We start from the raw sequence: 21,526 nt of genomic DNA, 5'->3' as shown, positions 1-21,526 counted from the left end.
CACCTCAGACAGCGAGAGCAATGTGAGGACACAGTTTATGCCATAACACCATTTAACATTATGGAATACACTTGAATTGAATGGACAAATTGCATTAATTGGTTCAGTTAATTTTTTTAATTAAAATTTTATAGTTCTGAATTGCTCAATGCTGTTGCTTAATAGCTAAAAAAAAAACAAGTTTACAAGTCAAGTTTACATCACCTACATTATTCAAAATAACTTAATTCATAATTAACACACAATAAGATTATATAATATATTAAAGTTAATAATTTAAATAAAAACATATATGTAATAAAAATGTGTACAGTATTTACAGTATGTTGCACAGACAGACTCGGTATGACTCGGAGACGCTGAAACCACAACTACATTTGTAAAAGCAATCCTTTTCATTAACCACTAGATGGCAGTATTAGAAAGGAGACCGGACGTGTACTCCCCATTTAAGACTGACAGGTATCTGCGTTTTAATGTTTAAAAGTTACGCAACTCGTTTTCACTTAAATGCAGAATTACATAAATTTTGGGGTTAATTGCCAGCACAGGAGATTTTGACTGATTCGTGCAACAAAACTAATTTTATTACAGAGCTCAGATTATGACCTATCAAACTAAAATCGGGAAAAGACAACAGAGTGTGTGTATATCAGGGCGGGAAATGTCTTCCGGGTTCGTGTAGTGCCATACTGTAAGCGTAGTCCATAGATTGCATGCTGAATTTTAGTTAAGAGTCATAATAGTTAGTTGTTTTTTTTTTTTTTTTACAACGTTTAAACTTCATATTGTCAGTAAAAAGTTGTTTTCATGGAAGACACGGCGGACACTTGTAATGGGTAGGTTCTATCTTGTGTCGACACAGCCACAAACTTTGAAGGCGTCAAATTGTCTGTCAGAACACTTTTCTATTTCTGCTTACATTAACGTCGCCAGTAAGAAAATACTTGCATGTGTGCTAAGTATTCCTTATGACATTGAAGCCATGAGTTTCAGCTTCAAACCGCGTTTACAAACATCGAAGTAAATGTCAAAAGCTGCAGCTTTAAAAGTAATTTGCATGAAAAGGTGACGTTCTTGTGTGCAGCAGTAGCAGCAGCAACATCACTAAGAAGAGGGAGGACTACCTGGAATGGCCTGACTACTTCATGGCGGTGGCCTTCTTGTCAGCACAGAGGAGCAAAGACCCCAACTCACAGGTATTTTCAAACTACGTAGTCTTATCCTATCTATGACAGCATGCAATTTCTGTCTTAGGCTTAAGTGACCCAGTCCTGTGACGTCACAATTACACAAACCAGCAATAATATACCAAAACACAATATAACAATGCTTTGCATAACCAAATGGGGAATGAATACCATCATTACTTCATGGAAGTTAACACTTTATCTGTTTCTAAACCATTCCAAGCTCCAAATCTTTACACTACAACATCACCTGTAGCGATTCAGAATCAATGTTTATCAAATATTATGACAAAAACACACACACGTCACTCTGCAAGTTCATGTATGCACACCAAAGGTAATTGTAGAGAAGTGATTGCATTACAGTCAGGCATGCATGTGCACGTTTGTGTTGATACAGTAAACCTCGGATATATCGGATTCAATTGTTCCCACTGGTTTTGTCCGATATATGCGTATACCGGAAAATGTCAGTTTTACGCATATACCGGATTTATATCCGGTATATGCGTAAATGGGATTTTATCCGTTCTAAAAAGGCACTTCCTTGACTATGTTTCCAATGTACCTGGACTGGGCAATGAAAAGAGACGTAAGGTAATGAGAATTGAACTTTATTGGACTCTGAGCATAACAAATTGTTAATTAAGCTAGGCCCTGTTACGCCCGTCAGGCCTACGTTATTTCCAATAGTGAGGTTAAGATCTCATTCACTGCTGTGCTAGTATTATTGACGTCACTCACTTTTATATTTGTCCTAAATCTGGCCACGATGCGGCCATCCGATATATGCGAGGGAAATTTAATGGAAATGCATTGGAACGGGACTGGAGATTTTGTCCGAAATAGGCGAAATCCGTTATAAAAAATCCGATATATGCAATTAATTTTTATTGATGCATTACAGAAAAATCGGTTCTTTTTTATCTGTCCGTTGTGAGCGAATTTCCGATATATCCGAGTCCGATATATCCGAGGTTTACTGTATTTGACTGATACCTAGGGCAAATACACAACAGATAGCATATGGGTCTAAAATCCTGCTAGTATTTATAATCATTTTGGTCGCAACATTTTGGTGATGTTTCATGTGTAATCGCAGGTGGGTGCCTGCATTGTGAACCAGGAGAATAAGATCGTCGGTATCGGCTACAATGGTATGCCCAATGGCTGCGATGATGACATGTTGCCTTGGGCTCGATCAGCTGACGACCGTCTGGACACTAAATATCCTTATGGTGAGAATGCATCTCACTTTTCATCTGGCACATTGAATATGGTCACCTACTAAATTGTCTGGAACCTAATCAGCTGTACAGTGAGGGTCATAAGAAAGGACTTAGAAAATAGAAAGACATCTAAAATGTTCATTAGAGATGCATTTCCACTCTTAGACACATAATCTAAACAAAAAAAAAAATCAAAAATTTTTAAATAATTTATTTGTGAATTCCTATGGTTCATAAGTATTTGCACCCTTGAGATAATAGTGCTAATATTTAGTGCAGAAGCCGTTATTTGCAATTACAGAGGTCAAACGTTTCCTGCAGTTCCCCACCAGGTTTGCGCATACAGCATACAGCAACAGGGACTTACGACCCTTACTGTATAATTAATCTCATATACAATTAATTTTTAAAGAAAAGTGCTAGCAACATTATACAGTTTGTCCCTCATGTCTGGGCACATTGATAAAAATGTATGCAGTACAATATATGATTCCATTGATTGCATTTAATGGATGAAAAAGAGTTTATTGGGTAATTCTGGTGCATTTTCAGCACACGTATCTATGAAATAAACCAATAAATTAAATATAATTGTATAGCAGGCATGTTTGCCTCTGGGAAACCCTATACAGGTACATCACTTCATCGTACAGTGATCGCTCACAAGTACTAGCACATGCTAAGCCAGGGGTGGGCAAACTTTTTGACTCGCGGGCCGCATTGATATGACAAAATTTACGGGGGGGGGGGCAGACTATATATTTTACACGTAACCACCTGGTATTATTGTATCTGTATCTGTAAAATTGTCATGCAATCTGCTATTATTATTTATTATTTTATATTAATATTTAAATATTTAAAAAATAATAAAATCTTATCATAATTACAATAAAATTAAAATAATAATTATTATATTATTATTATGAAAAATATGCAAATATAACAATAATATTATATATAATTAATATAATAATTAGCATTAATATAATAATTATAATAATCATAATAGTTCTAATAATTATTATAATAATCTAATAATAATAATAATAATTATTATTATTATTATGTGCTTGTGTCCCTTTTTTCAGGAGCACTTTGTAAACAACAGACCATGTCAAAAAACAAAATTGATAAAACCATCAAAAGGTTGGCTCAGGCCATGATGCCAGGTTGTATGTTGAGTTTAAATGAAATACTTTGGAAAGATTGGGCGGGCCGTATTCAAACACTTGGCGTGCCGGATGTGGCCCCCGGGCCGTAGTTTGCCCACCCCTGTGCTAAGCTGTAGATGGCAGAATAGGGAAATTAATTATTACATTTGTGTTTTTCTTGACAGCCTCTGACCTTTTCTTTTGAACAAATATCAGGCCTGACTTGTTATTCCACTATCTGTGACCGACTGGGGTGAAATAAATGTTGAATCTGGATGGACAAAAATAAACGGTACCCATGACTGAAATTAACAATTGACTTGAAATGTTTGCCCTGCCCCACAGTGTGTCATGCGGAGCTCAATGCCATCATGAATAAGAACAGTGCTGACGTGAAGGGCTGCACCATTTATGTTGCTCTGTTTCCCTGCAACGAGTGCGCCAAGCTTATCATCCAAGCAGGTTGGTGTTGACGACATGCATGCACGCATACGCGCTCTGACGTCTTCAGTCATTATCGAAAGTCCTCGGTTTTCATGGTTACCGTACGCGCTACCAAACTCGATTCATGCACTGGTGCGCAAAAACACAGATGGATGCAGATGTGCCTTATTCACAGCTTCTTACACGGCGTGAAGAACTGCTTATAATTGACTCTTTACACTTCGATATGTCTGCCAAGCATAAGGCAGCCTGTTCTGGTGGATTCTTGTCCATGAAAAAGGATCTGCCCCTATTAAAAGTGACAGTGAAGTCTCACTTTTCAACGAGGTACACAAAAATACAGTAGTTATTCAGGAACTAATGAGAGGTGGTTAAGGTTAGGTGCGTTTGTTGTTCTCATTAACTGCTGTAATTTTGTGTACCTTATTGTAAAGTGTTCTGAAAGACCAGAAACAATGCTGGTTCAGGTAGTGATCCTGTACCATCTTCTACATCAGCTTCTGCTACAGCATCTCCTGCCACTTCTACTTCGTTACTGTATTTTATGTACTTAACGTTTTATGTCTACAGTGTGACTTAATTGGGACTTAATTTAAGTTTTGGCTTACACCCAAATTCAACTTTCATTGCAATGTAGGAATGGAACTCGTACTCGTAACCCGAGGACCACCTGTATTACTAATTGTACTGAATGTTCAGAAAATCAGCATTTTAAGCAACAGTTGCTGAATGTCTCTTAACTGGACAAGGAACTTATTGTTCTTCATCTTGATGGACTGCAGCAGGTGGTTTCTCTCTCATGCAGCTCTATGTATGGACAGGTTATTTAATATGTCTGGAAGAAGACCCATACTGTCACCAAACGGCAGACTGAACTGGAAACTGCAGGAACACCAGCGTCACCACGGTGGACGCCGTTTTTCATCACCATGGGCCGAGAAGAAGCCAAACTGTAATTTGCAACTGTCCACTTGTCCGCTCTAAATGTCTCCACAACCAAATAGTTTGAGTCAGATTGAGTCAGACAAGATTGAGCTAATTTGTCCACGATGACGAGAAGAAAGTCAAGCTGAGGCTTTCAAACTGAAGAACGCTGTCAACAGCTGTCAATCACGGTGGTGGTCGCAACATACCAGTGGTCCTCGTCCGCTTCACTAAGTGGATGCAAAATCATGAAGTCAAGTTAGTTTTATTTATGTACCTAAGGGTACTTTACTCACTGAGCAGGCCTTCAACCACGTTCCTCATATGGACAAAAAAAACAACTGAACCCCACATAATGAAGGAAGTAGGGAAATATCTATCAGGAAGAAACCTACAACAGAACCCAGACTCTGCCGGGCGGCCATCTGATGAAAAAGGACTACCTCCAAATTCTTTAATTTCACCTCAAATCCACAGCTAGACAGCTTAATAATATTCATTCATTCATTTTCTACCGCTTTTTCCTCACCAGGGTCGCGGGGGGTGCTGGAGCCTATCCCAGCTGTCTTCGGGCGAGAGGCGGGGTACACCCTGGACTGGTGGCCAGCCAATCCCAGGGCACATATAGACAAACAACCATTCACACTCACATTCATACCTATGAACAATTTGGAGTCGCTAATTAACCTAGCATGTTTTTTGGAATGTGGGAGGAAACCGGAGTACCCGGAGAAAACCCACGCATGCACGGGGAGAACATGCAAACTTCACACAGAAATGGTAGAGGTTGGAATTGAACCCTGGTCTCCTAGCTGTGAGGTCTGCGCGCTAACCACTCGACTGCCGTGCCGCCCGCAGCTCAATAATATAATAATGTAATACTAATATTAAGCCGGGTCTTTTACAAAAAGGGAGACTTATTACAAAGTCTCCCTTTTGTGGATGAAATTATCATGAAAAAGTTATTATTATTATTATTATTAGTTATTATTTATTATACCGTCTTTCATCCATCGCTCTCACGCTGCTCGCAACTTCACTTTGAATTCAGCGGTTGGAGTTCTTTCATGATATTTGATGATGATAACGACATTTGGTTGCCATGGTAGTCAAGTCAAAATGCAAATGTAAACAAGCGATGACGCTCACAATCACACCTATGCAATTTAGAGTCTGCAATTCATATAGCATGCATGTTTTTGGGATGTGGGACAGAGTCCAGTACCAGTCCATAACCCACATCAGCACCAGGTGAAAACATGCTAACGCCGTACAAAGACGCTCCAACAAATATTCAAATCTGGATCTCCGGAACTGCGCGGCTAACCACAAACTCCATCGCGCTGCCACTTTTGGATTTGATCTCATTAGAGTGCATACGATCATAATCATAATCATAATGTTGTGGCCGCTCAATGTCAAATGTAATGACTATTACCATCCTCTAATCCTCTGCCTAGGAATTAAGGAAGTGGTCTATCTTTCTGATAAGTACCACGACACACCAGAGATGACCGCCTCAAGGAGACTACTCAACATGGCAAGGATACAGTACAAGTGAGTACCTTTTTCATAGTAACTGTCCAAATTAGTGTTTCCAACATGTACGCGTCCTGACGTGCAGATAAGCCAAAAAAAAGCTATCCTTAATTTTTTCCGTCATATGTTAGCCGGAGATTTTTTTTTACATATACAGGGTGACCCAAAAAGATGCGTACCCATGAAAATTTCAATTGTGACTTTGATTAAATTACAAAAAAAATTCAAATTACAACCACACATTATTCAGTATATGGAAGACCATTCACCAGAGTTTCAGCTATTTCTGTCCATTTTTAGTCAATGTATGGCTTTCCCAAGATGTGTTCCAAATGTCCACCATTCCGTGGACATACCCAGGCAGTACGTTTAACGGAATGAAGCGGCCTCTGAAGCACTTTGTCTGGAACCTCCGAACCCCCAAAAAACATTGCTATTGACGTGCCCGGAAAGCAAAAAATAAGCTTCATCTGAGAACCAGACGTTCTCAAGAAAGTTTTCGTCATTTTCAAGCACATTACAGAACCATTCACACATTGTTACTCGCTTTTCCTTGTCAGCATCAGTTAGTTTTTGCTTTCAGGGCTCTACGTTAAAAACCAAAATGACTTGCCCATGGGGAATCCTTAAGGTGAGAACTACTTGCCCGAACTTGCCCCATGTAAAATGAAAAGACTGCCATAATGATATCATATATCAATATATGCTGATAATTCATCAGATAATAGTACTGATGCATTGTATTTGGAGGAATGTCTGAAAATTTGTGGAGATGTATGTTAACATGGCAAGCCATGCTACCTTACACATGGTAGTCGTAGTAAGCAGTGATATTTATAAGTTGTGCACCACAATGAAACATTTGACACATTTGTGTACTAGTAAAGTGTTTTTAATCCAGAAAAAAATGCTCAATGGTCAAACAATAATTTGTGAAGCAAAGGTGAGAAAAATCCACCGAGAAATGGAAGCGCTAGATTTTGTAGCTTGTGCAAAATCAGCACTTGGTATTGGATCTAATGGGTGGTGTTTCATTGTGACCACTTCAAATTGTCACAGCAATGTGATTCACTCACCTGTGCCATCATTTGATTTGCTAACTGCTAATAAAATACTTGTTTAGGAGGCACTGCTTCATCACTTTTTGCTCTTTTCCTTCACAAGTTGTTGAAGAATTAGACCATGTTGGCAGGGACGCCATGATAGATGTTTTCATAGTAAAACCATCGCTGATTGGTTGATCGCCAACAAGAACGGGTGTGGGGAAAACGCGGATTGTGGATTACGGACCGCGGTCTAAAAAAACGATTCTGATTGGTCCATTTCAAGATTTGCAAGGATTGGTTTGCAAATTACCACCGGAATTACGCAGTCCGTGTTTTACCAACACCCAACAAGAACCGCTTTAAAAAAAACTCTTGGCAGTACGACATGCTAAAGTGCACTTACCCGACGGGAATATTAATGATTGGATTTACTTGCCCCAATTTTGTTTTAACTCACCCCGGGCCATCGGTACATGGTTATTGTCGAGCCCTGGCTTTATTTGGATCTTGTACGGGTATAGGTGCAGATCAGACGTAAGAACACGCCGCAGTGACTCCCTTGTCATTCCGAGTTCTTGGCTGCGTCTACGCACTGATTTCCTAGGGCTGCGTCCTACTGAGTCCCTCACTGCAGCAATGTTTTCTTCTGTCCTTGCACTCTTTTTCCTGCCTGAATAAGTTCCCCCTGTGGCTTTAGAACAGGGGTGCTCACACTTTTTCAGCATGCGAGCTACTTTTAAAATGACCGAGTCAAAATGATCTACCCACTACAAAAATGCAAAACATCTATTTATTTTCAAATGTATTGAGGATTATTTGTACGTACAATGTATGTTGATGTACCTTACATAACCAAATGAGCCAATATTGCAAAACACACATAATTAACTATTAACATTTTTTGTAATTACCTGAGTTTACTTTGATGACTTGCACTGAATTGAACCAGCCAGGGATGCATAGTCCGGACAGTAGCTGCTGATAGCCAGCCTCAAGCACACTTCCAAATGTTTATCAGTCATGGATAATATCCGTATCATAATATCCGTATAATATTCCATATCCGTATGGAAGTGATATGTTTTTTGCCTTTTTACTTGGTCCAGTTTTTGCCTTTTTACTTGGTCCAGCTCCTTCACTCATTTTAGTGACCATAAACTTTAGCGAGGGCTTAAAATCTCGCAATTCGCCGACTAGCTTAGCACTTTGCATCGTTGTTTACGCATGAGCGGTGACCTAAAGGTCAAAATTCAGTTGTCATCTGACTGGTTGTCCTGTATGTCAATCAAGTAACGGGGATGGATGATAGGCTGACATCGTAAGTTCTGCTGCACTTAGAGACGTTGTTTGATTTGATTGGTCGCCCGAAGGGCAACATTCAGTTGTCATCTGAATGGCTGCCCTGTATGTCAATCAAGTGACGGCATTGATGCTGGGATGATATTTTTTTAATGTCACGCCGCGATCGACCAGCGATCGACCAGTACCACCTCCGCGATCGACCGGTAGCTCGCGATCGACTTAATGAGCACCCCTGCTTTAGAACATAAGTTCACTACAGTCCCATGCTCTCTGAACTTCGTAACCCAACTAACAATCGTTGATTTTGGTGGAAAGTTGCGACAATGGAAACGTTTTCGAAACTGAATCTGTACACTCTGGTATGATTTTGTCGCAAAATAGATCTCCAGGGAGAATATCTTCTGCTGATTTGTCCAAGACATTTTTGGGGCAACTATAGCTGAAAACGATCATCCATAGGTTCACCTTTCACGTCCTGCAACAGAAAAGACATTCGTTAAAAAATGGATTTTTTATCGAATAAAATATGGGTACGCATCTTTTTGGGTCACCCTGTATATACTATAGGCTGCATCGTATTCATATTGTAAGATGTGATATTTAGTACACAGGCAGATGTTGCACAGAAATATTGTTTTAACTTCTTATTAAACCGTGACGAACAGTTCATTTAACAGTACCTTCCTAGAAAAGTATTTATTGTCCACTTCATGCTCCACCTGGGAAATAAAACCAATAGAGTCAAAGTCTTCTTCAGTGTCACAATTGAACAGCCTCATAATTCTTTTGTCACACACGTTGTCAGTCTCTGTACTTTTGTTTTCACTTTCATCTCAAAGTGTATTGAAGATCTGTCCTATTCAATACTCAGTAGTCCAGCCTTTGGAAACCCGTTTGCGATAGTGGATGGTTGGCGGTCCAAGCGGTCCAAAGAGAAGCTGTAGCAAACATAAACGTTTATCATGACTCATCATGAATGGGAAAGGTCACCGTAACTGTAGCTGCGTCACTGTAGGGTTCAAAGCGTGAGAAAAAAGTATTGGTACGTTTAAATCAAAGAAACTTTTTCTTTTGAGGGTGCCCCCATAACACAGGTAACAGAATACAGATAACTTTTATTCAGAAAAGAAGAGTCATTGAACTAACCATTGAAGTTTCAAATGGCGGCCACAGGGATGCTCTCGTTGCATCGTTCCTCTGGCAACCCTGGTTGGTAGGGTGCCCAAGATTTGCTCTTTGGGCTTAGCCGAGGTCCCCGGACTTCTCATCATGTGTGATTATTTTTCTTGAGGGGTAAAAGATCTCGATTTTTGCTCCTCTGCTACCCACTAACCTTGATGACCTTAAACAACTCAGTGGATCGTCATATGCTGATACTCGTGTGGGAGGGGAAACACTCAGGGGTCTCAAACTCTATTTACTTGGGGGTCACTGGAGCTAGGGTCTGGGTGAGACTGGGCCGCATCAGGTTTTCAAAAAAAAAACCTGCATTTATTAAAAACAGAAAATAATACAAACTTTTTTAGTGCTTTGGTTCCGATTTTCTACAATAAAAGCTCTGATAAAACATTCCACTGTTCTCAAATATCTTCATTTTTATTTTTCTGCACAAAATAAGATGAAAAATAAATAAACAAATCAAGAATAAAGAAAATCAATCAGTAATAAATAAATATAATAATAATAGATAAATAATAAAATAATTAATAATATAATAATAAAACAGCAAATAATAAAAACTTAAGAAACCACATATAGTTGGTGGGTAGACTAATTTATTTTTTTTCATATTAAAATGAACAAAGCATTATTAGAGCCCTGTAGACATGACAAAACACGACTATAGTCACATTTATACTCTTTTTATTTACAACATATTGCGCAACTGCCGGGTCTTGAGACGCATGCTAACTCGCAAACTAGAGAGCTAGCCACCTAAACGGTAGCCTTCAAGTTATTTCCTTTCAACTTAAATAGCCAAAAACTTACCACTTCCACACGGATAGGGAGGATAACTACTAACAGTTATTTAACCTTTAACATTAAACTTTCATATCAAGGCGGGGGCCTCAAACTAGTGTCCTGTGGGCCACATTTGGCCCGCGGGCCGCGTGTTTGAGACCCCTGTACTAGAGTGTGGTCCTACGGTCTTCTTGCTGGAGCTGAATCAACAGAGCACCAACCACAAGGGCACAGATCACAACACAACATATGGACTGATGAATCTCTCCTATAATAGCCAAAAACTTACCACTTCCACACGGATAGGGAGGATAACTATGAACAGTAATTTAACCTTTAACATGAACATGAATCAAACGTAATCATTTTTTTTTACTGGGTACATGATACCATACAGCATCCATATCAAACTTATCAAGGCGGGGGCCTCAAAGTAGTGTCCTGCGGGCCACATTTGGCCCACGGGCCGCGTGTTTGAGACCCCTGACTTAAGGGATTTACCACTGTAGTAGGTAGCTGGAGGGTAGCATTATTCATTTCATGATGCATTTGAAGTGGTCCAACACAAGACATCGGAACGACTTCATGACCTCGGTCATTGAGTCCCGTGGTTGCAGGTTTCTTGGGGACTCGGTTGATGGTAGAACGTTTGAAGCAGGATGGAACTTCATACGGGTCCAGAGATTGATTGATGGTCTGAGTGGAAAAATAGAACCAGTTGATCAGCGCAGTGCACCATCCAGGCTGGGAACTTTATTGATCCTTTGTTTGATGTGGAAATGTTTCTTTTTCAAATCTGCTGTAGAATTGACCTTCATTTTTCGGAGAATGGTCTCGAGGAGTTGGTGATGGTTTGCAGGCCTCGTTGACGTCATGTGATGTGATGGGACACTCATATGTTTGTAAAGGCGGATGTAGGATGTCTGAGATGCTAGTCCTGTATGCTGATATTAGCTGGATTAAACGGGTAGTAGAGCGATATGTGTCTTTTCTGTGGTGTTGCAGATCCAAAGTGATCCAAAGTGTTCCAGTCTGTGGTGGGACAGTCGGTGTGCTGCTTTTATTTTCACGTTCATGGTTTAGTTTTGATCTGTTCAAGTCCCCAAAAATGATAAGGAGCGAGTCTGACTGTTTTAGCTCCAATCCAGGGAACGTCGATACACCAGCTTTTCTTTGGGAACGACTCATTTTGTGTACCTTATTGTAAAGTGTTACCGGTCATCAGTAGTCATGAGTATACTTATGAAAGTTAGCTACTTTTTCCCAACTCCACAACTACCCCAATTTATTTGCAAGCGGTGTTATTTAACTATGTTAAATTCCATTGTCTCGTTCCCCAGTCTAATGGTGTCATCACATTTTGACACACCAGACAGTCGGGTAGGGCGTGAACATGTTTATTGATTAACCTTTCTGATTTCTTTTTTTTTTTTTTTTTTTTGTCTTCTTGCGGTAGGCAATTCCAGCCCAAGAGGACTTCGATTGTCATTGATTTTAATTCCATTAACCATCCGCCGCTGCTGAACAGCTCAACAAAGTAAAAGTCCAAACGTCCGATAACCGGGAACGCCGCAATGAGAAAGAGGTGACGCAACATGGAGATGTTTCCTGCCTTTTTTTAAAAAATGTTTTTAAAAATGCTCTTTCAACCTAGATGACTTGGAAGGACGTATTTTTCTGTTTTTACAATATCGCTTCAAAAACTCAATGGTAGGGACCTTTCAATGTGGGTTTAAAAACTTACGATCAGTTTAAGAAGTTGGGTTTTGTCATGACTGGGACCCCCCCGACATTTGTTTATCCTGGTATTGACCCCTTTTACATAGTTGAAAGGCAGCAAAGTGTTCTTCAGTTCTGACCTCGTGAAGGGTGTTACTTTTTACATTTTTATTTTTTGCTGGTGCTGGCTAGCAGCCTCTGATTGTACGACTGCTTTCGCTGTTGCTTTCCAACATTAGAGGCTGCTGACGATCTCATTGTTCCTCATGCTTATTTATTATACACTATTTTATTCGTTTCTGTCAGCTACACTACATGGCTACATAAATCCCAATGGTGTGAAGGTTGCTTTCTACATGGTGTAAAACTCTGTGCTACCAATTCACAGAAAAATGTAAAACTCGGGTGAATAAATCAGGTACACACACAAAATGTTTTTTTCATTCCATGTACGTAGTGGACGCATCTGGATGCCACACAGCGTGCAGCATATATTTTGTGTAACCATGGTTACCGAATTCATGAAAAAGGGGCACAAGTAGAAATGATTTGTGGCGATTGTCATTGGGGGTGCCATGAGACGCCCAACTCATGAGACGAGATTGCGTCCATGAGAACAAAATGAGATTTTAATATGAAGTTTAACAAAAGTGCAATGAAAAAATATGAAGAAAAAAGTCCCAAACAATGCAGAAGCTTTTAAACAAGTTTAACATACAAATTGTCAACATTTTTAAGACCAAATAAACCACTGTTATGATAATGTATAATATATAAAAATGCATTATTTCCTTTAATATGTCATCTTTCACTGTAGAAAGTTGTGAAATTGGCGTTTGTGACTTTTCCCTCACAGGAAATGTGTATTGACGTCTCAATGTGGGGGTGTAGCACGGACAGTTCCAGCTGATTGCCCTCCATTAAAATCTAACTGCGATTAATTGAGATCTATCAGTGTGGAAAAAGCTTATAGAGCCGTTTGTAAAGCTTTGGGACTCCAGCCAACCACAGTGAGAGCCATTATCCACAAATGGCGAAAACATGGAACGGTGACGAACCTTCCTAGGAGTGGCCTCAAGAGCGCGGCGACGACTCATCCAAGAGGTCACTGACGAAAGACTCCGCAGCAACATCCAAAGAACTGCAGGCCTCAGTTAAGGTCAGTGTTCATGACTCCACCATAAGAAAGACACGGAGAAAAACGTTCAAAAAAAACATTAAAGCTTTTCTCAATTTTTGGGAAAATACTCTGTGGTCTGTGAGACCCGAGTAGATCTAGGACACGCTGGAGGAATTATGTCTCAGCTGGCCTGGGAATGCCCAAGTGTTCCCACCGGTGGATGTGGAGCAGGTGGCCGGAAAGGAGAAGTCTCTGCTTCCCTCCTGAGACCGCCGCCCTGATGATCCTGACCCGGATAAGTGGAAGAAAATGGATGGATCGACACGTCCAAAAGAGGTAAATCTTCATATTGATTTTACTGCTCTAACAATAGCAGAATAAATAACCAAGACATTGAGTTGTAATAAAACCCCAGATGACACAGGAGACATTTCAAGGATTTTATTGTTTACTGTAGAAACACTAGTAGTCTAGTATTTGTTGTACAGATAAGAGTGGAGTTTGTCAACCTTTTGAAATAAAGACGATAAATCCATAAACACACCATCAATTTATCTTGCTTCTGAAAAAAAAAAAAAAAATAGTGGCATATGATGTTACAGTAACACTCTGATAAGTTTCTTTAAAAATAATTCAGATTGCATTCCCACTCTTGGAAACACACCAAACCCTTTCTAAGAGTACAGAGACCCACAGTCAATGGCAAAACATCCACACGATTCTTCATTGATTATTGTTACTCACCAAAGTCACTGATGGCGATACACTGTCCTCTTAAAGAGAAATCATCAAAAACGTAGCGAGAAGCAACCATTGGTTACGACTCGCAACCCCCCCCCTCCCTCCCGCCCGCACTCCCCAGAAAAGCAAAGACGACATGTTTCTATTGCAAGCAATACTACCAACTTTGACCGATAAAAAGCACACATTCTATGCATTATGAGACCATTATGAGTCACATGTTGCAGAATTGTACTCTTCCTGAAGAGGGTTCAGTGTGGACCGCTGAGCCAACTGGGCCCACAAAAGAGTCCATCCACAGAGAACCAGAGCGAGCAGCCATGGCACTAAGCTACCTTCTTCCATGGAGCTGTTGATGCACAATGAGGAGTTACATGAACTAACCAAAACAGATAATATATATCACTAACCAAGAAACAAAATATGACTGCTTTTTGTTTGATTAAGCTTTCAAAAGCGCAGAAACCGCAGTACCGGAGGGGGTTGCTGGATTGCGTCTGTGTTGCTATGGTAACTGCTCAACATCCACCTAAGTAGAACAACGTCAGCTTAAAGCCCAACGTAACTGATTTTCGGGAAACAAAAGACAATTCAAACGACAAGCACTTCAGCGGGAACATGGAAAACAAGCAAACAGGCAGAGAACCGCGTATGTCGGGAATATTTGCAGAAAACAAAACACACGTGTGACCGTTTTTAAGCTAACACTTAGCCGTTCCGACGGTACAAGTCTCAGTCCTCTACCGCTAAAAGTCACCGAACAAGCAGCTTCATTTACTCTCATCCAGTAGATAGTAGATCCAAAGATATGTACATTGTCACATCTACAATTACCATAACCAAGTCTCCATTTTACTTTCATTCCCACATCAGTCATGGACATCAGGGGTCTCAAACTCATGGCCCACATGTTCTGAAGAACCGTTCATGATCTTATGTGTTGTTAAGAAACCTTGAGAAGATTGGATCTGTTGTACCTTTTGGGGAGGAATCCAATCCACCCATTTTCTTCCGCTTATCTGGGTCCGGGTTGCGGAGGCAGCGGTATCAGTAAGGAAGTCCAGACTTCCCGACTACGTTTTCCAATTCCACCGGGAGAACACCGAGGCATTCCTGGGCCAGCTGTGAGACATGATCCCTACAACTTTTTCTAGGTCTGCTCCGGTGTCTTATCCCGACTGGGCATGCCCAGAACACCTCATCAGGGAGGAATCTGGACTAGACTCCTCACCCTGAGTGCAGCCACCCTACGGAGTTCATCCGCGATCTTGTTCTCGTGGTCATGACCCAAAGTCCATGACCACAAGTGAGAATTGGAACCTAGAACCTGACTTGCGGTTCAGTTCTCTCTTCACCAACGGGGGCGGGGGGGTCTGGTACAGCGACCGCTGCACCGATCTCACGCTCTAACCTTCCCTCACTCGTGAACAAGACTTGAACTCCACCGCCTGGGGCAGGACCTCATTCCCAACCCGCAGGGTTACCCTTTTTGTGGAATACATGATTGGACCTTTAGCGGCCTCCAGGTAAGTGGACTTTGAGACCCCTGATGTAGACCTTGTAGATGCACACAAAAATGCTTCTTTAGGATATGTCCTTTGTTGGAAAAATGGCCGACGGTCGAAGAGGTTAAGCTCGCAGTCCATTCCGGTGGTGATCGTAGTTCTAGTGGTATCTGTTATAGTATGTAAACACTTTTTTTCTTTATTTTTATAACCCCTTTGTTTCCCAAAGCAAATGCGATGCAATGTTTTCATATAAAACAAAACAAAAATATTCAAACTGAACTTTTTTTTTTTTAGAACTTTGTACTAATCATTGTTCTTTTTTGTGCTTGTCTCTCTTGGAGAGAGTCCACAACAGTTCCATTCGATGGCTTCAGCCATGGAAACAAAAGATCCACATCGACGTACATCCGGGACCCACGCTTGATGGATACTGGCGACATCTGGTAGGGATCCTCCGACGTGTTTGGTTCAACGTTCAGACAGTTTTTTTAGAACTGCCACAAATGCTTGGCGACTCTTCCAGTCGTGATGGCGTCTGCTCAAACGCTCCTTTTTACATCCCACCGTATCACAGCTTGACAGCATGACATCCAGCATTCAGGTTTGGGGGGGGGGCAGGCATGCGTGCTGTTTAAAGGCTGGTAGAAAGAATGTAAGAAGGAGAGAAAAAGTAAGAAAGAAAGAAAAAGGCATTGCTCAACTGACAACGTTTTGTTGGCTTATGTTTGAAATCACATCTGGATTTGTCGTATTTTTCCTGATTGTTTCCTTATCTTTGTTATTTGTTATCTTTGTCGATCATCCTCGGAGAAAAATACATTAGTGTGTTCTTCCGTGAACACCTTTGACTCGGAATACAGCTGAGTCAGCGACATCCATTTAGCGTCTTTTTGGAGCGTCTGACAGTCCCTTTGCTGATGCCGTTACCTCCGTCCTATCTCGCTCTGCCGCAGGAACTGAATGTTGTTGGCGCTGTCAGCCAGCTGAGGGTACTGTTCGATGGACAAGACGTAATATCCGTCGTAGCCCGCCACCTTGCCGCTGCTCAGCAGCTGTCTTTTCTCCCCCTCGGTCCACAGCCGCACGCCCTCCTCGCCGTCTCGCACCCGCTGCTGCTCGCGGGTCCAGGCGCTTGTCAACGCCCTCTGTCTGGCGTGCTCCAGGACTCGTGCTTTCTCCTCGTCCAGCGTCGTCCCGTAACGCACGTGGAGCGCCAGGGTGCCGTACTGCAGCTCCACGTCAGCGAAGCGCCGCGTTCGGCCGTTCATCACCGTGGTAGACTGCGACACTGTGACATTCACGCCGTTTTCCAGCGATTTACGTCCCGAGGTTAGACGCAGAGCGCTGAGATCGTTCTCGGGCAGGCTGGTCTTGATGAAGTAGTGCGTGTCCCGTCCCTCCACTGTAAAATGCAGGCCTTCCAGGTAGAAGGCATTGTTTAAAACCGCCGCCACTTTGATGCAGTCCTCATTGGCGATGTTGAGAGCGTTGGTCACCACGCGGCCTTGAATCACGGCAAGCATCACTCCTTTCCCGATGAGCGACTTGATGGTGGCGAACCAAAGCCAAGGCTTAGCGTGGTCTGAATAGCGGCGGCTGAGCTGGATTTCAGGCATCCGCTCGAAGGACAGGAAGGCCCGACACTGGCGAGTCACTTCCTGCTGGACACCTGAGATGGACTGATGAAGAGAAGACAGACAATTTCAGGCACTTCCACACACATTAGCATACACATTAGCTGTCAGTGGGGATGATAAACGTGGAGTGGGCGAGTGTTACTGTTACACTTTTCTTTGTTGCACTTTCATAGAAACAAACCTTGGAAACTATTTTAACAATTTTTTATTTGAGAAATGTATTCATTGGAGAATTGCCTGCAAAAACTCACCTCTTTAAATCTGTTTTTAATGTTTAACTTTTTATACTTGACTGCTATGCCCCGCCCCGCTTTTACTCATGTTTTAACTGTGTATAAACCAATGAATGTTGTATTTTAACGTATCTTTTACACTGTTTACTTGAAATTTTATTATTATTATTATATTTATATATTAATATTATTATTATTATTATGTCATAATCATTAGAGAATGAAATAATAATAATAATAATACATTTTATTTGTATAGCGCTTTTTGAAAATACTCAGACACTTTACAGAAAAATGGAGTTGAATAAAATTAATAAAAATTATTAATAATAAATATTAATATTTATTATTAATAATTTTTATTAATTTTATTCAAAAAGAAGACAAAAAACAGAAAAATTTAGTTGAATAAAATTAATAAAAAATTATTAATAAATATTATTTAGTATTAGTAATTTTTATTAATTTTAGTTGAATAAAATTAATAAAAAATATTATTAATAAATATTATTAATTATTATTATTATTATTTTTTATTAATTTTAGTTGAATAAAATTAATAAAAAATATTAATAATAAATATTATTATTATTAATTTTTATTAATTTTATTCAACTCCATTTTTCTGTAAAGTGTCTGAGTATTTTCAAAAAGCGCTATACAAATAAAATGTATTATTATTATTATTTAATTCTCTAATGATTATGACGTATTGACATATTCCTTTTATTAATGTATCACAAATTATTTTTAACTCATTCAATACAAAAGACGTAGTTTGTACGTTTTTAGAAACCAGAACGCCTGATCCCAACAACATATTTATACTTTTTTTTTTACATTAGTTTTGTGTGCGAGGCTGAAGGTGGTGATGATGCAACTCCTCATCTAAGGATTAGACTTGAGAGCAAGTTGAATGCCATAAAAACGGCCACTAGAGGGCAGAATTGGATTTGATAGGAGCTGAGAACGGAGGCTAATAAAACTAAAGAATGGAAATGAGTGACCTTTCTGATGAAGGACGAGGGTCTACTCTTTTGGTAGGCTCCATGTTTATGTAGCCAAAGAACACAATATTCTTTGTGCCTTTAAAGATCAGTCAAAATCATCAAAAGTGGCCGTTACTGAAGGGGTTGTCTTGCAAATGGGATGGGATGTATAAATTAAATTAAAATTAGTGATAATTTATAACTAATCGTACTTTCAAAATGGAACAAATGCAGTCTCTATTTTATGTAATTATCATCCGGGCTGGACATCCGTGGGCTCCGTCTCCACAAACAGCCACACTAAAAGTCGTGTGGGGAAGAATGATGGCTTCACTAGATGTATCTTTATTGGCTTTCCCCGCCATTTCCTCTCTCTTTATTCCCACACTACATCCAATTCATTTGTCTCTTCATTCCCTGAAAGGCACCGTTTTGGCCTCAACTGACTATGAATCTATATTTTGTCATAACTCTGCCCGTGCCGCTGTCTGTTAGCGTTTGTGTGTTGCACATGGCTAGTTTATGTTGGAATGTTAGAATATTTAGTTTAGTTGAGTTTAAAATTAATGACCCCCCCCCCCATAATGCATTTAGTTTCAGCAAAGCACAGAAAATGAACTATGGAGCTGCAATGCTGTCTCTATCCACCAGAGGGAGGCTGACATCATTGCAGCGCCCCAATGAATGCATTGCTCAGATGCAATGCGTTATGGTAAAACTATAAAAGAGTTGTTTTTTTATCCCATTTTAAACTCGTATTGGTACATGGTTCTTGGGTATAAGGATTGTGTTAAGTCGCTGTGTGATGAGTATAGTGTCCTTTTTAAGATAACGCCGTGTGTAGTCATACTGTTATATATAATGGCCTCCTGAAAGAGCTACCGTTTCCTTACTGACTTGCGAGTGGCCCAGTATTCCAACAATTAGTAGTATTTCTGAAGTCACAGTCATGAGATCAGAATTTAGCCACATAGCTATACAAGATGCAGGGTTGAAAGTTGGAGAAAAAAGTAGTGGAATTGATGGTAAACCATGATCTCAAGTTCTTGTAACCAAATATGACGTCGTATGCGCTAGTTACTCACAGGCAGGTCATCCCACAGCTGACTTTTTTTCATCTCCAACGACGGCTGTGTCAAGTCAAATTTGGGAATAGGGAATCCTGGGATGGCGTTGTGCAGATGGAATCCAAATGTGACCAACCAGATGTTAACATCTCAAGAGACAGAGCAGAAGCACAATCAAATACACTGAAAATAAACGTACCATAAAAAGGATATATGCTACATACTGTATGTTTGTAAATATACAAAAGAATCCACACCGAAGTCTTAGGTTTTCTATAATGGTTACAAATCCAGAATACTGCATGTATGTCCATATATCCACATATAACTCAATTTTACGGTATTTAGTATTTTTCCCCCGATTGCCTTGTCACTGTATTTCTCCCCAGATTCCAATTAGCGGTGTAGTCCAGCAGTAGTGTTGTGAAAGATAACCAATATGACAAGTGAGAGATACAGCTGTGTCGGTAGCAGCCTCCTCGATCGATGGGAATCGGCCATAAGTCCTTAGATTCATCGATGGTAGCGACATGCACCGGGTATCACCAGACTAGCAATCGGTTGACATCGTGTCCAGTCACCGCAATTTCACATCTCAGGGAAAACTAAAAGTTTGACAAAAGCCATGCCATTTGTAAGGTATACAGAGCAGCTCCGAAGGCCGCTGGTTTATTTTTAATAATGCTGACTTTCTGCAGCCGCAGTCCAAACCTAAACCCCTAACGTTATTTTTTTTTAAATTTATTTTATTTTCTTTGGGCAAATATATGAAATATTACAGTGCATTTCTTACATCAATCAAAATATAACTTTCCATTATTTACATTTGCATTCAGCTATCTGATCACAAGCCCAAAAGGAGTAGGCTGAAGCAAAAGCTTATACAGTAAACCTCGGATATATCGGATTCAATTGTTCCCACTGGTTTTGTGCGATATAAGCGAAATACGTTATATGCGTATACCGGAAAATGTCCGTTTTACGCATATATCGGATTTATATCCGGTATATGCGTAAATGGGATTTTATCCGTTATAAAAAGGCACTTCCTTGACTATGTTTCCAATGTACCTGGACGCGCAGGCAACGCTGCAAACGCTGCAAATGACGTCGTATAGCGGCCTGTCACGATTCGGCGAATCGGAGCGCCACGATGCGGCCATCCGATATATGCCAGGGAAATTTCATGGAAATGCATTAGAACGGGACTGGAGATTTTGTCCGAAATAGGCGAAATCCGTTATAAAAAATCCGATATATGCAATGAATTTTTATTGGAAACGCATTACAGAAAAATCGGTTCTTTTTTATCTGTCCGTTGTGAGCGAATTTCCGATATATCCGAGTCCGATATATCCGAGGTTTACTGTATTATATAATGATATAATATATTATGAGTTATTAGGTTTACTGTACATTAAAAAACAAGAAGTTGAGACTGTGTCTGGACAGGTGACCAACCCAAACTTAACTCCACTGTAGGTTCTTAGTGTTACCTGTCACATATTCTTTGACTTGATGGATCTTGCTGATGGGGTTGTTGCCCCGGAACATGTAGAGATTGAAAGGCTGAGGGTCTTTACCGACCCTTGTCCACGTGCTGATGTCAGGAGTTGTCCACCTTGGCGACAAACACATCGGGGTTAGATGAAACGCTGACAAAGCTGTTATGTAAAACAGAATCACATCTCACGCTCGGAATAGAAAAGAGTGAATCAGGGA

General features: G+C 40.3%; 2 protein-coding genes across 12 annotated transcripts in view; one reads left to right on the top strand and one right to left on the bottom strand.

The window, feature by feature from the left end:
• The first annotated feature begins 674 nt into the window (after positions 1-674).
• On the top strand, positions 675-13,021 carry dctd (dCMP deaminase). Of its 2 annotated transcripts, none has more exons than XM_058091680.1 (6): positions 675-839; positions 1,091-1,199; positions 2,293-2,428; positions 3,919-4,035; positions 6,402-6,498; positions 12,247-13,021. In XM_058091680.1, the coding sequence occupies exons 1-6, from the start codon at positions 811-813 to the stop codon at positions 12,329-12,331; spliced, it is 573 nt and encodes a 190-aa protein (XP_057947663.1). In that variant the 5' UTR covers positions 675-810; the 3' UTR covers positions 12,332-13,021. The 2 variants fall into 2 exon arrangements, with proteins under 2 accessions (XP_057947663.1, XP_057947662.1); XM_058091679.1 differs by having other exon boundaries at positions 1,088-1,199; positions 12,247-13,016.
• Positions 13,022-13,373: 352 nt separating this feature from the next.
• The window catches only part of LOC131134245 (teneurin-3), a 254,858-nt gene continuing 246,705 nt past the window's right edge, over positions 13,374-21,526 (bottom strand). For 3 of the 10 annotated variants that reach the window (XM_058079310.1, XM_058079326.1, XM_058079318.1), the window contains 3 exons: positions 21,301-21,425; positions 19,823-19,953; positions 13,374-17,557 (listed from right to left, as the gene is read on the bottom strand). In XM_058079310.1, the coding sequence (XP_057935293.1) occupies positions 16,802-17,557; positions 19,823-19,953; positions 21,301-21,425 (1,012 nt within the window). In that variant the 3' untranslated portion in view covers positions 13,374-16,801. The remainder of the gene's footprint in view (positions 17,558-19,822; positions 19,954-21,300; positions 21,426-21,526) is intronic. The other 7 variants (XM_058079334.1, XM_058079344.1, XM_058079358.1 and 4 more) reach the window with 4 other exon arrangements.

Source organism: Doryrhamphus excisus, chromosome 1, assembly GCF_030265055.1.
Source record: "Doryrhamphus excisus isolate RoL2022-K1 chromosome 1, RoL_Dexc_1.0, whole genome shotgun sequence".
NCBI classification, from domain to species: domain Eukaryota; kingdom Metazoa; phylum Chordata; class Actinopteri; order Syngnathiformes; family Syngnathidae; genus Doryrhamphus; species Doryrhamphus excisus.
Note: the sequence above shows the minus strand (reverse complement) of the source record. Positions and strands in the feature narration are given on the sequence as shown.